Genomic DNA, 18,626 nt, shown 5'->3' with positions numbered 1-18,626 from the left:
CTCTGTGGAAAATAGTCTAGTGTCAAGGACATGTAAGGGACATGTGCCCTTCATCTCAGTCCTGTCATGCGTTTTTATTTTATGGTCTCACCAATACTTTTTCTCTGTACCCTTTAGATTCAGGTGTGGATCGTCAGCCCAAAGAAGAAAAGAAGGAGTGTTACTATAATCTCAATGATGCCAGTCTCTGTGATAACGTGCTGGCCCCCAACGTCACCAAACAAGAGTGCTGCTGTACATCAGGCGCCGGCTGGGGAGACAACTGTGAGATCTTCCCATGCCCGGTCCAGGGGACTGGTAAGATCCACTAACTGGCACGTCCATGCTGCCTGGTCACTCTGTGTTCATGGACCTGGGAGTGTCTTTTAGTTATGGCTTTGAAGTCCAGAAGTAGCATCAACTGTCTTCTTTGTGACTCAAATTAGTCTGTCCTTTGGTAAACTCCACTCATGCTGAACCTTTGTCCTCATCCCATCTCCACATGAATTCTTAAATTCTGTCATAGGATATACTAGTACAGTCAGGCTCTGTAGGTGCCGTGGAAAATAATTCAGATTTATTCTGTTTAAAATAAGAGCCATCTTGTTTATTTGTTTGTTTATTTTTATGTGTATGTGTAAGTGTGTGTGTGTGTGTGTGTGTGAGAGAGAGAGAGAGAGAGAGAGAGAGAGAGAGAGAGAGAGAGAGAGAGAGAGAGACACTCATATATGCAGCTAAATATGCCCGTTTGTGTACTTGGAACCAGATGTCCTCTCCATCACTTTGTGCCTCTTCTTTTTGAGGCAGAGTCTCTCCCTGAACCTTGGATTCAGGTTTTCTCAGCTAGGCTAGACGACAACACCTCCTTGGAGATGGAGTTATAGACATAGGTAGAACACCTAGCTTGCTATGGGTGCTGGGATCCGAATTCTGACCCCCTGATTAAGGACACTCTTCGTGATTTAGCCATCTGCAGAGCTCTCCAGATTCATCTTGTTTTGTACTGAGGACAGCATTACTGATCAATACAACTTACGTGTGTAAGCCAAACTTTTGCTTCATGATCTCTTACTAAACCTTCCAAACACTAACTATCACAGTAGGCAAAAGAGCAGATATGGAATAAAACCTGGGTGAAGTGGGAGATTTAAATAGATATAGATATAGATATAGATATAGATATAGATATAGATATAGATATAGATATGGTAAGTGGCCAAGCATGGTGGTGCACGCCCTTAATTCAAATACCCAGGAGGCAGAGTCAGGCAGATCTCTGTGAGTTCAAGGCTAGCTTGGACTACCTAAAAAAATCATACTCTAGCCAGGACTACACATTAAGACCCCATCTTGAAAAGCAGACAAATGAACAAACGATTCAACTTCTGAAGTCCCTGGACGTCTTCTCACCTAAGCCATGCTTTTGAGATTGTGCTGGACCTTATTGCTTGAGCGTTTTACAGTTTCTGAATTTGAGAAGGTGAAGCTGGATTAAAAACCTGCACTCGGGGAAATGTTGAATCTTCGCTTCCTTTTCAACTCATTGTTTTATTTGGTTTTGTCTCTCTTAAAATCAGCTGAGTTCTCGGAAATGTGCCCTAGAGGAAAAGGTTTTGTCCCTGCTGGAGAATCCTCTTACGAAACCGGTGGTGAGAACTACAAAGGTCAGAGTCAAATGCACATGAGTTTCCAACACGTGTCAGTCACTCTGGTGGGAGCCTGGTTTGGGTTACAATTGGTAGAGTTCTCTTGGGCCATGGAAACTGGTGCCTGAGGCTTTCATTCTACCCCTGGAACGAGGTCTTTGTGGCTGCTGGACAAACCTGTGATTTGGGGTCAGAAGAATGGAGGCTTCATGACCTTGAGGGGTCAGTTAACCTTCTGAGTTTCCAACTGCTCATCTTTGAAACAGCAATGTTTTCAGAAGCACAGTGAGCTGTCAGTGAAATAATATGTGCCTAACTGCTTACCACAAGATGCTACGGTCAGGACTTAACGCTCTGAATTGTATAAACCATGGGCATGTACGTTTGATTAGCATATCGCCCTTTACGATTAGCTAGGAAGCTAAGCTTCTTGCTGTTTTAATAGCCTTTCCTACTCCTCCTACAATATTTTGCTAGTGGCTGCACATTCATGATGAAGATTGGAAAATGAGAAAACGGAAGTAGCTGTTTTATGTCTCTAGTGCTGCTTTGTAGTAAATGTTTATCCCAGTGAATATTTATGTATATAAACATTTTCTCATTAGCTGACTTTTGACAGTCCCATATTAGAGGTATTGTTATGATATACACACACACACACACACACACTCTCACACACACACACACACACACTCTCTCACACACACACACATATATATACATATATATATATGTATATATATATATTGGTTTTTTCCATTATAGTTCAATATTGAAACTGGAAAGTGGCTGGAAAGAGACTGTGAAAGCTGTTTTATTATCCATCCTTTTTTTTGGCAAGCCAGTGTTTGAATGGTATAGACTAATTCAGTAGCTGGATAAGAAATTCCATTTGTGTTTTTAAAATATTTCTATGATTTAGTCCAACTGGATTAGGAGACTTGGTCTGCAGTATGTGTTGAATGGTTTTCAAGCTCATAAAAATCACATACTCTATTTTTGCAGAAATGTAGTTAAATTTCACTTCGTGTTATGAACCTTGATTTTGCTATAAGGCCATCCTCTCTTATCGATAAGAGAGTTCCTTCCCCTAACTAACAGTGCTGTGATTGATGGAAGATGGACTCACACCCGTACTGCCACGTGTTCTGTGCTTGATTCTGCCGTTTTCCAAGTGTGTAGACTTGAGCCGGTCTTTCACAGAGCTGGCAATCTTCAAAAGGAGAACTGGATGATCTGATCTCTGAACTGCTTGAATAGACGACCCCAGAGTGTCCCAAATCCTTTATATAGATTATCTTACTCATCCTTTGGATCTGAGTAAACTGGTGGGTCTAGTTATAGCTGAATGATCCTAGAGACATCTGTGATGGCCAAGAGGTAATTTCTATGGGGGAAGCAGGTCTGCCAATCTCCTTCTTACTTGCCATTCCATGGGTTTAGCTCCCTCCCCAGGAAAGAATTCTTCGTGCTCCTCAAATTATTCTTGGCAGTTTTGTACATCACAGCTAGGAAATATGGCAGCATTTGTCACAGGAAGAAAGTCCCATTTCACAAAGGCTATGCTAGAGCAGGTTCTGAGAGTCACTATGGAATCCACAAATGAGCTCATCAAGCATGAGGTGGCACTAGGACCACATGTGATCATGCCTCTGTGTCTGCCAATTGGGCCTAATTATAAAATAATTTTATATTCTATATCTGTAAGATTCTTTTGAACATAGTAATATCCAACCTGAAACCGGATATCAGTTAGGTTCTCTTTAACCGAAAAATCAAAACATACTCTCAATTGTCTCCCCATAGATGCTGACGAATGCCTGCTGTTTGGAGAGGAAATCTGCAAAAATGGTTACTGTTTGAACACTCAGCCTGGGTATGAATGCTACTGCAAGGAAGGGACATACTACGATCCTGTCAAATTACAGTGCTTTGGTAAGCTTTAAAAGAATATAGGAAGGTCTGCCTGGAAAGTGCACAGAAAAAAAGCCAAGTAATGCTATGTAGTAAAAATGGTGTAATTTAAATCCAAGTCACGTCTGAATCTAAATGATGTCATTAAAGGATACATAGGTGTCTTGTGGCTGTCTTTCTTGAGCAAGATTTGAGAAATAAAAACCTTTCATCCTTGGATTTCAATGGATGTCAGGCAAAGAATTAATATTCGTTGTAGAATAAAAATCGGACCAAGGTCACCGATATGACTGCAGTGTTCTTTTGGTCTGTAAAACCTCCTGTTTCAACAGTCAGTTCATGTGAGCAGAGGACATTTTTAAGTACTCATGCAGACTTTCATGCTTAAGCCGAAAACCATGTTCTCTAGGAGGAAAAACATAAGGAAATAATTTTTAAAGTATTGAAAAAAAGGCATTTTATCTTGTTTTTCTAAGCGTGTCCCACTTCTCTATATTTTCTTTCCATATTTAATAAGAGCAGCAGCAACAACATGACTTTTTCTTGGTTACTCTGTCTTTCCAGTCACAGGGTCTCCTCTGGATGGTAATGTGTAGTTCGTTCAAAAGTGGCAGCTCTTGATATCTGGACTGAATTTAGCAGCATGTTAACTTTGATGACGGTATAAAGCACAAATGACTGCTGATTTTCTTTTGTGATTTTCTCTTCTCTTAAGATATGGATGAATGCCAAGACCCTAACAGTTGCATTGATGGCCAGTGTGTTAATACAGAGGGCTCTTACAACTGCTTTTGCACCCACCCAATGGTCCTGGATGCCTCTGAGAAGAGATGTGTGCAGCCAACTGAATCAAATGGTACGTTTGGATATGAGATACAAATGTCTATCCAGACAAATGCTCAAGGTTGTCATTTTAGTTAAAATGGGAATTACTCAAAAATAGGGACGCTAGTTCCTTCGTTATCTTAAAGAAGTTAAGAGCTACTAAGAGAAATAAATACGGTGCATGTGGATATTGTATAGATTTAATACTTGGCATGTACATTGGGATACAGAGGAGTAGAGTGTGTGGCAGGGCTGCTCCACCTGATGGTTCAACACACTTAAACTTCAGAGGAGGATGTGTGGTCAGGAAAAAAAGAACTGTGTTTGCCCAAGGTGCCGGACATGGATAAGAATGGACAGGACAGAGTGTGGAGCTCATTAAAGGGAGAGAACCCTGAAATCCATGGGTGGGAACCCTCACTAATCTCTGAGCATGTGCCATGCCATTGACTATTGGTATAATTATCATATTTAGGAAATTCTACCAAAGGTGAAAGTGAAAGTTTAGAATTAAAGATGCTGAAATGTGAAGTGTTATTGGTCCAGGGTTTGGTTATCCATGGGAAACCATGGATGTAGAAATAAGTGGTGGAAGCCATCAGGGTCTGAAGAATGAGAAGCCCATGAAGGAACAGCAAAGTAAAGGCCTCTTACATAGTGAGAGAAAGTTCTGAAGGCAAGCATTCAGCCAGGACACCACAAGCAGGCCGAATATCTGCTGATGGAACGACCTTCAGCTGGAGATGACACGGACGACGTGATCTGTGGAAAGAGCAGGCTGGATTCAGACTTGGAAGCCGCTCATAGACGTAGGGATGGAAACTTTGAAGCTTGCTGGCTTCCACCACGGTATTGACGGAATTGGAACAACAGTGCAATTGTCATGGAACCATGTCTTTCCCTTTCAGAACAAATAGAAGAAACCGATGTCTATCAAGATCTGTGCTGGGAGCATCTGAGTGAGGAGTACGTGTGTAGCCGTCCTCTTGTAGGCAAGCAGACGACATACACAGAGTGCTGCTGTTTGTACGGGGAGGCATGGGGCATGCAGTGTGCTCTCTGCCCCATGAAGGACTCAGGTGAGCTGCTGTCCAGTTTATTATGCAAGTGGCCTACGGCACATCTTCTTCATCGCCTTGGTGTTTTTCCCATGTAGCCTTTCTCCTTGCATCTTATTTCATCACAGGTGTGTGTGTGTGTGTGTGTGTGTGTGTGTGTGTGTGTGTGTGTGTGTGTGTGTGTTTTAGAATTCATATTTTTAAATATTTCATTATTTTATTTTACCCAGCATTCAGTTATTCCAGTTTTTAAATTAGAGAGGGAAAAATGGCATCGAGACTATAAAATACTAATGTAGGTAGAAGTTCAGGCATTGATGTCACTCAGACTTCATATGAAAGAGACCGGTGGACTCTAATCCAAAAATTCGAAAAGTTCAGATTTGTAGAGCACTTCGGATTTGGGAATTAAAGATACCCAATTGGCAAAGGCTGTCCAAAGATCTCCAAGTTTGAAAAACTACTTAGTCACTGTTTCCTTACTGTGAAGAGACACCATGATCAAGAAAGTATTTTATTGGGGTTTTGCTTATAGTTCCAGAGGGTTCGTCTATGATCATCACGACAGGAAGCAGACAGGCAGGGTACTTGAGCAGTAGCTGAGAGCATTACATCCTACAGGCAACGGACACAGAGAGAGACACTGGGTCTGACATAGGCTTTCGAAACTTCAATCCCCACACCCAGTAACCTACTTCCTCAAACAAGGCCATACCTCCTAATCCTTCCCAAATAGTTCCACTAACTGGGAAGCAAGCATTCAAACACATGAGTCTGTGGGAGACCATTTTTATCCTGACCACCACCACCACAACAAACCTCAAAATATTTCTGGTCCCAAGCCTTTCAAATAGGGGATGTTCGACTTGCTTAAGAAAGCTGGCTTGTTGGGTAAAAACCCTTGCTGACAAGCCTGACTACCTGAATTCAGTCTCCAAATTCCACAATGTGGAAGGAGAGAACACACTCCCATACCTGGCCCTCTGACATCCACACATGTAATATGCTACGGTGCCTACACACTTATACACAAATAAATAAATGCCAAAAAGTTTAAGAAGGGATTAGAAAAAGAAGACTAGAGGGAACGAGTGCATCTATTTTTTCTGTTTTGAGTGTGAACACCACCTGTTCGTTCTCCTGGTACTGAAATATGTCTAGGTGCTAACTGTGTTTTCTGGCCAGCTACTTGGTGGCTGCAAGGTTGTATGATAAGCGTCTGTTTCTTTTCTGATCACCCAAGCCACTTCTTATTTAAAGGAAGGTACGTGTTTCATTTATCATTTTCTCCAATGGACTTGTTAAAGCTAAAAACCCAGCCTGCTGGAGCAAGACAAAGGCATTGGTAACCAGGACATATTCTCAGAGTAGCAAGGAGGGGAGGGATTGCTTCAAGAGGGGAAAGGCATTAATTTTTAGTTAATTCAATTATTGGAATCTGTCTTTCAAGCTACTTCATAAAGGTAACATTCTGGGTTAGAAATAACTTCAAGTCAGCGTAGCACGGAAAAGAAAATAATTTGAAATGCCACAAAAAGCAAACGGCTAAAGTCACAGACTGGAGAGGCCAAGTCAGGAGTGATGGCCACTTGGAACTGGAGAGGCTGAGTCGGAAGCAGTGGCCACTGAGAGCTGGGAAGGTCGGGTTCTGGGGTTGGACCTGGCCCATGGCTCGTGACTAGCTCGTGGGGTTGTGAGGAGGGCAGAAAAACGTGTGATTACAGATGACAGTGCTTTAGGCCCTGGAGAACAATGCCACAGGGAGGCAAGAATGAAATCAGTATAGAGGAAAATGCAGCCTGGCCTGGGTCTCCTCAGTGTGCTTCAACTCCTCCTGTCTCCTTGTTCTTCTGCAGTGTTTTTCACTTAAAAGTAGTAATTAATAATTCCAAAAATTAAGACAACCAGTGAAGTTATATCTTCCTTTACCTGCCCTGTCATATTTAAATCTCACTCCCTAAAGAGGTTCACTCTTGACCTTTGACCTTTGAGCCTCATAGGCTGTTTATTACACATCCATTTATTAAAGATTATGTTAGTCACTGTTGCATATTTAGAGTAATATTTAAAACCGAACTCAATACCACCGGTCTGAGCAACATTTGGTTTTTTGCTGTCTATGTGAATGCATCTGGAACCAGGTTCACCTCCTCAGCAATGGCATTTTAAAAGGCCACAAGCCACACTTTGTAGATTTTAACATCATCTTTCTTAAATGCATATTTAAGATAGTGGTTGGTGGTGTTTTAGGATGGAGGGGGAGTTGGGTAGAACCTGTTCTGCCTATGCAGTCTGCTGTATTTATCCCTGCTTCCTGCTTGCTCTTCTAATTGTTCCTTCATAGCCTTTCTCAGCCCAGCCCTGACTTCTCCATTGTAAACAATGCTATAGTGAACCTCTGTGTACGGACTGATAGGACTCCCCAGGGACAAAACTCCCACAAGTCATAACGCTGGGCCGGGGACCACATTCACTTTTATCTGACACCATTACTTCCACTAATGTGACGTTGGAAAATTTATACACAGGGTACTAGTCACCATGCCACCACAGACATGCTATAGCTTTGAAGTTGTTCTTTGACTCTGGGGAATGCTTTCACGTTGAGAATGGAGCCTTGGGTAAAACACAAACTCTACTCCTAAACCACACATGAAGTCCCTAAAGAGTTCTTCCTACCATGTGGGTAAATATATATTGTATATACATTTCCCTTGTTTCTGGGGACCTGAAGGTCTTACACTGACAGGTGACTTGTGTTTATCTTGTTGCTGCTTTTGGGTTTGTGTCTCCTTGCTCATTTGTAGGTGTGAGATGCGTAATTTGCTTGCAGCCCTCGCCCTTTGGACTATGCCGTGCTTGTAGGCATGGTTGCTCTATGGGGAGTGCTTGTGGAGAGCCACATTTTATTCTGTCTCTCTGTAATGCTATATTTACTACCTGTGACTGGCGAGCCAAGCACTTTGGGTAATCATATGTAACTGACTGGGTTTTCAAAAGAGATATTCAAATCAGGACTGGAGAGGTAGATCAATGACCGAGAGAGAGCACTTGCTGATATTCCAGAGGACTCGAGTTCGGTTTTCAGCACCATGTCAGGTGGCTCATAACTGTCTGTAACCCTAGGTCCAGAAGATCTGATACTCTTGCTTCTGCGGGCACCTTCACATACCTCATACATGCACACGCACACGCACAGACATACACACTAGATTCAAGTCAAATGTGTTTTCTACTGTAACTAAAACCAAAGGCTCTTATAAGATATAGTTACCTAACACCTGAACATGAATCAACCGATGTAGGAATAATTGTTGTTATACACGTTTCTCTTCTACACTGCTGCTCCATAAAGACCAAGCCAGTGAGGCAGGAGTCTCATCTGAACTCCAGCCCGGGTTCCGAGGTTGTAGGGATGAGAGAACAGGATTCTGCATTTTGACGAGCCCTGGGAAACATGCCTCCTCTGTAGGTCCAACAGCGAATGAGGTCCTAGAGACACTAAGCAGCATCTGAGGATGCTCAAACCTGCTCCCACAATGATAGTCACTAGCGTTTCAGAGGAACCAAAGAATGTGTGAGCTTTTAAACTGCATGTTCAGAATTCTGTCTGAGCCCTTTAAACACACGATTTCTGCATTTCCAGACGATTGCGAAGGGCAGCATTGTCCTTTGTTCATTCAAATACCGGATTAGCCCCAGCCTGCCAACACTGAACCTTCCAGTTTCTGAAGGAGGGCCGCACTGTTTTGGGGAACGATCCGTTACTGATGGAAACAGTGCTGGGAGAATGAAGAATAAATCGCGGTGTCTGCCATCAGCTTTGAGCACTGAAGCGCAGTGTAAAATACAGCTCTGGCTCAGAACAGGCCTTCACACTTCTGGTCCAATAGGTCAAGGCATTAATTCCTGCTCGAGCAGCAAGTCTGGGAGTACTGGCAGGTGGAGGCTGCAGGAGTGGCCCATTCCATGTGGCTCTCAGACGTTAGATGCTGCCTTTTGTGTTGGTACTTCATGGGGGGGGGGAATGACAGGAGAGTGAAGATGGTAGAAGACCCTCACATGAGAAGAACCATGTTCTTGTGTAATTTTGTTCACCTTTGGGGGCCACTCTGGATTTGATGGCCGTCCCCAGCTAGTTAAAGGGGCCAAATGTCAGGCCCAGAGGAAAGCCCATGATTATTGGTGGTAAGGGGAAGGGGGTGTGTCAGTGGTGTGGTTGGCCTGTGCTAACAACCTCTGGCTTCTAGAACTCCACAGGCCTCTCTGCCTGTTCCCACCCTACCTCCTCCTCCTCCTCTCACTTTCAAAACACCTTCTCTACCTGCTCTTAAAATGTCAGTAGCTGAGGTTCCTCTGGGAGGACCTCAATATTTGATCTGTTCGCCCTCACGTTAAGTGATAGTATGAAAGGCAAGGCTGTTAAGAAAACCAGTTCAAACCAAATAAGCCACATATCCATATTTCAGATGAGAGAGGGGGGCAGACATGGTTTGCTCCCTGGGAATCTTCCATGCCGTGCTAGAAGGAACTCTTAGTTATCAGAATGTGGGATCTTTGATTAGAAATTTCCTGCCTGGTTTTCATGGGTCTCAGTGCCAGGACTTGTTGAAAGGCATCTGGTTCTCCAGTCTATCTTAGGTACACAGCCACTGCCTCCTGCTGGAAGAGATGTGGCTGAGGCTGAGGAGGGTGGCTTGCAATGTCAAGCCCTGCTCATGGGCAGAGTCAGATCTAAGCATCCTGCCTCTAGACTCTGTTGGAACCGGTTTAGTGTGGCCCGAGTCCTCACTCCCCAAGAACTCAAAGTGCATTCGAAATGCACAGTATTTTCTTTTAAAACATGAAAGTGACCAAGTGGAGAATTAAAGCTGAAACCTTTCCGTGCTCTCATGTGGTACGCTAATGCAGGCAATGGGACATTGTTTTAGAGTTAGCACTTAGGCTAGCAAATCAAGAAGTTAGATGCTGCCGTTAGATCAAAGCAGTGTCAGCTGGTCCTCCCTCACATGCTGGCAGGCACGATGGATCATATATTTCCAGTCGGCTAATGGGTTAAAGCCAATAATTCTCCCCTAGTAAAGTATAAACTTAATGTTTTTGGAAAAACATAACCATATATATATATATATATATATGCGTATATAAAATCTTTCTGTAAGCAATGAAAGATAGACACATTTGTACAGTAGATTTTATAGTACCCAGGAATTGTAGTGTTTATAATTATACTATTTAAAAAATTTTAATCCTGATGAGTAAATCATTCAGACAGCCATTCTGTAAGGTAACTGAGTAAAGCCTTGATAGAGTCCTCCCTTCTAAAATGTATGCATTTCAGGAGCTTACCTAATAGGATAACTGCTGTGTTGGAAGAGTGCCCCCTGTTGATAGTCTGTTGGACTACAACATGCTTCCACCTTGGAAACATTCTTGAGAGCTCTGGTATTATTGGTCAGAGTGGCGTTCACTTTGATTTTTTTGTTAATGTCTCAGTGGAAATGGCAGTGGCAAAAAAGGAATAAATTTCCATCATCTTTCAATAATGATCAACTTATTAGAATTATTGTCCTTCTATATCGCAACTAAACAATCTGAAGAGACAAATGCATATCAATACTGGAGTCACCAAGTCTCTTTTGGGGAGCTCATCCTGTGCTTGAGTGACAGAAAACAAAACATAATAAGGAGAAATGGAGTCGACTGTGTATGGAGCTGATTGATGAGCTGTGATACATCTATCCAGTGGAAAATACTCTGCAGGCATTTCCCAACTGCAACACACCTACAGACCCTGATAGGGAACACGGCTGAAGCCATTTCCTGAACTTTTATTCTATTTACTTATCATGTGTGTGTGCGCATGCGCGCGTGTGCAAGTGTACGAGTGTACTCACGTTTTCACATTCCGTACTGGCCGTGTGGTGAGATCCTGTGGGTCTGGGTCAACAGGCTCGTCAGAAAACATCTTTACCCACTGAGCCATCTTGCCAGCTGTATGCCATATTCTAGAAGAAGGCATAAAACAACTAGAGTAAACTGCCCTTTGCATAATAAATTCAAAGAAAGAACATGCATAGCTATGTTGATGGCTTCTTATAAATCTATATCCTTTTCACTAATTGAATTTCTTTTTACTATATGTATATAGTATATAATCATCTCATTTAAAATAAATAGAAATGTCTATCTGAGACTTGAACTCAGGAAGCAGGGAATAGGTATAATTATGTCATCTATGTTTCCCCATGTGAGTGTTAAATGAATGGTTATTAAATAAGAAGAGAGCCATGAAGTGAATATACGTGAGAATCCATGACAGTATTACCTAATGCCTCCTTTTTAGGTGGACACTACCTGAAAGAAAGGATTTTCATTACAAATTATTAAGTTACATAAGTTCTTCATGTGCCTCTTGTGGTTGACAAGAAGAGAGATACGTCTTCTGAGATACAAATCTAAATTGTACATCATTTTCCTGTTTCTCTTTCAACTTAAACCTAAACTTTAAATTTAAATGTATTATACATTTCTTCCTTCGCTTTGTTATTTAGTAAATATATCCTCTAGAGTAGGCCAAAATGTTTGTGACACATTCACAATTTGTGTTTGGAATGGGAGACAGAATTGTGAAGTAGGGTGTTTTCATTCCCAAATATGTCTGCTAAATACACGCGTGATATTTTTGCTATGCCAGAATGTTGTAAATATCCCAATTGCTAATATAGCACAACGTTTTTGCATAATTTTATCCAAGTAAAAGAATTTAGACTCTGCCTTGGAGATGATTGAGCTAGTGAGCTCCACATCCACGCGTGGCTCTCCCACGTTCTCAAAGACCTCAGTGTAAGCTGTTGTCTGACAACCCTGAGGTGAGAGGGAAGACAGACATTTGACTTGCCGGCGACACTTGAGAAAATATTGTAACTGGGCAATAGTTGTAAAAGGCCTTTCAGCATTCATGGTGTGAAGGCTTTTCCAAGAAATATGTTTCCAGAGAATGTTAATAATAACTTTGGAACATCCCACTTGGGAAGCACAGCAGAGGGCCACCGCCTTTACTTAGGCGACCCAGAATCCCACTCTGGTTTGGCGATCGGCTCTACTCATTGCGCTAGACACATGCTTTCAAATCCCCTGTATCTAAAATTAAGGGCTCTCTGGGAACTTATAATAATTTAATCCTGCCTTAGTGTGAAAGCACGCATGCTTTTGGTCACGGATTCCGTACACTACGGTTCAAGGAAAGTAACTGTGAGGCAAATAGAGTGGGGGATGGCTAAACTAGAAAGCTTGTGTAAGCCTTCTAAGCTGAGTTGGAAGTTTTCCACTGGACGTATTCCACGAAGGCAGGGGTTCACTTCAGTGGGGCTGAATTTTGGTGTCCATGGAAATTATATGCTGTGTGGAATTGCTGACCTGTAATTTTCACTGTTCCTCACTGAAAGATTATTATATTTATTTAGAAAACTAAACATCATCCCTCCCAAAGAACAAAATAGGTTTCTTTTTACAATGGGATGGTTGTGAAAAAACATTCAATAGTGACTTGTGGCTGTACATCTGTTGGATGCTGTCTCTTCCAGTGTAGAATAGCAGTATCAATACCTGCCTCAAGGGGGCGCTCGGGCGTTAGCTGTGCTACTGCCTGGGTTCTAGGACAGTAAATACCCCTATGGTTAAGTGGTTCTTATTAAATCCCATTCTAGAAAATAAGTTGAGCTCATGATGGTTCTGTATGGGTACCTTGTCATACAGTGCTGGCACCTCTTTGAAGGGAGGTGAGCATCCAAACCAGTACCAGATTCAAGGGCGTTTACGAAGAACCGTTAAGGATGCCAGAGCGTTTAGGAACTAGTATGGCCGCAATAGCTCTACTCGCTGATCAGAAGCTTCTCACATGCTCCACGGGCTTCTCTACCAATGTAACTCGAGAGCTGTGAGGGAGGCTTTATGCCTGGAGAGGACCAGCTAATTATGGCTTTTGAGTGAACATTTAACGTATTTGATCTACAGAATATAAAACCGAGACTGTAAGTGATTAGATTACAGCGTGTCATCCTAAACTAACTTCCTAGAAAATGCATTTTTGTATTCTTTCTTCTTGTTTCTGTCTCGAGGAAGGAATTATATGTCCTGCTTTATGTAAGTCCTAACAATGTCATAAACTCTTCAGTCTTCCCTTACGAATTCTGTCCACTTGATTTTCTCATAAATACCTCATGCAAAGGTAGCCCACAACTCCTAACATTTTTAATATTTAAGCAGCCTTATTAATATCAGAGGTCAAGCTTAAATACAGGGACGGAAGATGTAGCGCAGTTGATAGAGTACATGTCTACCAAGCATAAGACCCTGGGCACCAAATAATCCCTAGCACCAAATAAACCCAACAGATGCCCTCCTGTGACCTGAACACTAGGAGTATAAAGACAGGAGGATCAGGAGTTCAAAGTACTCCTCATCCTACATAGCAAGTTCAAGGCAGCCTGGTCTAGAGGCCCTATCGCAGGAACAAACAAGTAATTTGAATTTCTTTGTATATTTAGATACTGTTTACTCACTTATTCAAGTTATTTTAACTCTCTGTCAACCTAAGGTCCTAATCCTAAAAGCAAATACATTTCAAACTGAAATCCTAAAGTTTGCCTGTGAGACACCCTATTCCATAGTCCTTTTAAACACAGCAGACACCCATAGTAACCAGGGGCAGGAAGGAACACTTCACTCTAAAAAATGCATTAATACACTGGCCTTATTACATCTGTAGTCTGTGGAATTACCACTTCAGGTCATCCGAGGTTACTGGGTGGAGAAATTCAAGATTGGTCCCGGGGAATTATTGGAGAATCAAGAGCCAAGACACGAGGCAAGCATGCTCTCCCCAGCCGCATGTGTCCTTACTGTCTCCATGTAAATAGGGTCTTGTGGCTGTCATGTGCACGGATTTTTATAATTAGCCCTCTACTGAGACAGAGAGCTCTTAGGTGTTACTAGGACAGAACCACCTCTATCCAGCTGCTTGTGGTCCCCCTCAGGACCCAGGTCTTATCTTGAGCCTCCCTACCATGCTGGAGCTTCCCAGTGGACAATGCTTGTGTGGTTCCTGTCTCTGAAATGGGAAAGGAATAGTGGACCTCGGAAAGTGGCTAGATCAACCTTCCTAATGCTGCAACCTTTAATACAGTTCCTCATGTCATGGTGACCCCACAACTATAAAATTATTTTCGTTGCTACTTCGTAATTTTGCCACTGTTATGAACCATAAGGTAAATATTTTTGGAGGTAAAAGTTTGGCCAAGGGGTAGTGTCCCAGAGGGTGAGAACCACCGGGCTAGGTGAACAAAGCAAATGACAGTGGAGGCAGGTACAAAATGGGGGCGGAGGGCGGTAGATAAGAATGAGATGCTGGAAACAGTTTTAAAATTGTGCTATGGGGCTGGCGAGATGGCTCAGTGGTTAAGAGCACTGGGCGTTCTTCTAGAGGTCCTGAGTTCAATTCTCAGCAACCACCTGTTGCACATGACCATCTATAAAAGGATCTGATGCCCCCTTCTGGCATGCAGGTGTACATGGAGCACTCAAGCATTAAAAGACAAAACAAACAAACAAAAAACTTGTGCTCTGGTGGTTGCATTAGTGGAAAATCAGTACACACAAGGAGACCCCATTCAGGTTTTGATCTCATTGTAGCCATTTCTTTAAAACATGTAAGTAGAGAAATAAACATGATTTGTCTAAGAGTAAGGATTGTCTAACAGACCCTGATAGAGCATTGTGAAGTGTGGACAGTAAGCTGTGCTCTGAGCCTGGTTACCTGGAGCATAGAGGACCAGCAGGTGTCCAAGAAGCCACCTAGAGAGGTTCCTCAAGGTCGCTAGACTTAGACTGCAGTCTGAAAACAGTGATAAGAACTAGTTAAAGTCACTGGCCCAATGTCCCTAACCACAATCAGTGATCGCCATGGAGGAGTTTGATTAATAGAAGATCATAGGTCACATGAGCACTTGTGGATGTCTTGGATGAGGGGGATGGACATTTAAGTCATGCTTCTTTCCCCCAGGGCTACACTGTTTGTGTGCCAGCAAAAAGTTTGGCTACACTCAGTAATGCTAAGCATTTGAGGGAGGAAACAGCACTGACATCATATCTGAGTCTAAGTTAGCAAGTCAAAGTAGAGAAAAGAAGGCAAAAAATGAAATAAACCAATTCAAAGTCCAATGATATTGTTGGGAGATAGAAGAAATCTGGTTGAGCTCAAAAGTGACCACTTCAGCAGTCTCAGCTTCCTGTTCTGAAATCCGAGATGATAGGTCCAGTTCTCTAGAAGTTTCCATTCAGTGCCAACTTGTTCAGAAGGGTTTACTCTGAGTTGGGTTTCCACACATTTGACATACAAGGTTGCTGGGTTTCTTGTTGTTGTTGTTGTCCTCCATTGTGGGGCCAGTTGTGGTTTGTTCTAAAAATGACTGTAAGCGCAGCTCAGAGAAGCCCACAGTCCATAGTGTGCTTGGGGTTTTCAACTGATAGGGTTGCGTGTATTCTTACCGTTTCTTTAAAAATCCTTCCCAAGTCTATTGTGGATAGAGCTGCCAGCTACTGTCTTTTAAAAGTTAACCTCTGGCCAGCTCCAGCAAGCCTTGGTATGGGAAGGTTGATCCATTCTCCCTAACAACAACAGACAGATTGTACCCCTTATGACTGGGGAATGGCTGCTAACAAGAGCTTAGAGATCGGTCTGAGATGTGGGTAGGGCAGAGGTGGGACCCAGTGGTAGAATTGGAACCTAGCATGGATGAGGTCCTGATTTGATTCCCAGACCACATTTTTTTAAAACATAAATCTCATGTTTGGATTAACTTCCAGAGGTGGAGCCTAGGAAGTAATTGTTTGCTCACCATTAACAGCCAGTCCTTTAAGAAAGAAACAACCTTTAAGAAGAAAGTGCAGGGGCTGGAGAGATGGCTCAGTGGTTAAGAGCACTGACTGCTCTTCCTGAGGTCCTGAGTTCAATTCCCAGCAACCACATGTTGGCTCACAACCATCTGCGATGGGATCTGATGCCTGCTTCTGGTGTGTCTGAAGACAGCTACAGTGTACTCACATACATAAAATAAATAAATAACTCAAAAGAAGAATAAGAGTAAGAAAGTGCAACTTACTGATTCACCTATGCCTTTTGAATGTTTGTTCCTGAGCCTTGAGTCTCAGGGACCAACAAAGCCATCTAAACAGTGCTGTTGGTTGCCTATTGTTCATCTCTACAAGACGCCACTCACTTGGTAACATGTCTCCCTAGCAAGGATGGCCAAAGAAAAGAGAATCCTATTAGAATTGTAACTGATAGTGAACAGCCCTGGGGGAGCAGAGAGAAGTCATTTCAAAATGAGGTAAAGTAGCAGCCTACAAAAAATTATAAAATGGAACCAAAGATCATAAAATAAATCCTGATTTTGCTATCACCAATGATGTGTCTTATTTTCTATAATTGAATGGAATACATGTTCATGAATAACCATATAACCATTTACTTTTAAACAGTAATACATGGGTTACTCAGATGTTGTTCTTCAAAAAATAACAGTGGGTTCTGAGGATTAGCTTACTGTTTGGTTTGTTTGTTTAGGATCTTGAGTTCTGACTCTTAAGAGAATTTTAAACAAATATCAAAGCAGTTTTCTGTATCGTAAACTTTAAAAATAATAATGAGTTAAAACACTTTAAAATATAACCTTATTGTTAAAGGAAATTATGTGTACTTATAATATAAATGACCATACTAAGTACTTAGAATTTTAAGAATTGAACCTGACTTGGGCTTTGAAATACCATTCAATATATTTCAGCCTCAACCTTTGGTGGCTTTTAAATTGTCACTTCCAATAGCAGGAACGGGATAATGACATGACTGACCTATGCTCACAGTGGGAGAAAAAATTGGTCTCTTTACAAGAGGAATACATTGAAATCCCTCCCTCACGCCCACTTTGCATTGTTAAGCCTTGCCTCTTGTCTGGCATTATGAGTAACCCCGCTCCTTGTCTTTTTTTTTTTGTTTTTTGTTTTTGTTTTGTTTTTGTTTTGTTTTGTTTTGTTTTTTTTTGTGTGTGTGTGTGTGTGTGTGTGTGTGTGTGTGTGTTCTTTTGAGATTGCCTGTAAGTAAACCTTAGTGGTATCTTCCAAAGCCTTGACTACTAAGAAGTGAGGGACACCTTCCATTGAGTTCTTAATAGGGAATTCATGCTAGCAGTCATTATTCTCAGATTTCCATGTATGGCTGAACTTAGTAGTGCTATTACAAGAATATAAATGTTTGGATCCAGGTTTTAGAACACAGAGGACCTCCATTTTAAATTATTTATTTAGTTGTACTATTCCATTTGTAGCCAACATTCTCTTCTGTCAGCTAGTCGGCTAGCTAGCAGTCATCTGATGGGAAACACTGGAAATGACTACATTGGAAAGCTGACCTTCAGGGGAAGCTGGGGGTGGGCAGGGTTGATTGGTGTATGGCTGCGAGTTTCCTCAAAGTGTTATGGTTTACAGGAGTCCCACGAAATATAAATCCTGCCAAGACTTTAGACTTCATGACTTCCCTGTCCTCGACAAGTACAATTTAATTGAACATTAAGCAATTTGATCTCTTTCACCTAATAAATCGAGCAAATTCAATAAACATAAATCCTGCTAATGATAGAGCTGACCCTGACAGAGCTGAGCTCACTGACGTTCATGGTTATGACTCTCCCTGGAATTTGAACCACAGATGCGTACGGCTGAGCAAAGTTTGAACCTGACGCTCAGGGTCTGGGGACTGCACTAAACAATTTTTCCCGGGTGCCAGAGGAACGGCTGTAAACAGACCAGGCTTGGCAGACACAGCACTTCCACACACAACCCTCTGCTGGCGTTAGACATGGTGTGCTGTAAACTGTAGCACTCAGATGAGAAATAGAACAGAGCTCATCAGTTTTCCCATAGGTGGCTCTGAGAAAACCAGATAGAGGGAGCTATATGCAAAAGTGTGCTGTGTGCGGGCCATCATAGCTCCAGGGCGCATACTTGCTGACTTTCTTTTTCCCACATGCTCTCTGCAGTAGACAGGGGTGTGTATACTTCAGTGCTAACCGAATGCCTTCTTGTCTGTCTGGTTGTCTGGTGGTCTGGTTGTTTGGTTGGTTTGGTTTCATGATTGGTGTTGAAC

The 18,626-nt window shown here is 42.2% G+C and overlaps 1 protein-coding gene across 4 annotated transcripts in view; it reads left to right on the top strand.

Annotated features, from left to right (window-relative positions):
* Nucleotides 1–18,626, top strand: part of Ltbp1 (latent transforming growth factor beta binding protein 1) — a 205,497-nt gene that overhangs the window by 172,136 nt on the left and 14,735 nt on the right. For all 4 annotated transcript variants that reach the window (XM_032908911.1, XM_032908912.1, XM_032908910.1 and 1 more), the window contains 5 exons: nucleotides 118–297; nucleotides 1,557–1,643; nucleotides 3,432–3,560; nucleotides 4,255–4,395; nucleotides 5,273–5,443. In XM_032908911.1, coding sequence (XP_032764802.1) covers nucleotides 118–297; nucleotides 1,557–1,643; nucleotides 3,432–3,560; nucleotides 4,255–4,395; nucleotides 5,273–5,443 — 708 coding nt within the window. The remainder of the gene's footprint in view (nucleotides 1–117; nucleotides 298–1,556; nucleotides 1,644–3,431; nucleotides 3,561–4,254; nucleotides 4,396–5,272; nucleotides 5,444–18,626) is intronic.

This window comes from Rattus rattus, chromosome 7 (assembly GCF_011064425.1).
Source record: "Rattus rattus isolate New Zealand chromosome 7, Rrattus_CSIRO_v1, whole genome shotgun sequence".
NCBI lineage: Eukaryota > Metazoa > Chordata > Mammalia > Rodentia > Muridae > Rattus > Rattus rattus.
Note: the sequence above shows the minus strand (reverse complement) of the source record. Positions and strands in the feature narration are given on the sequence as shown.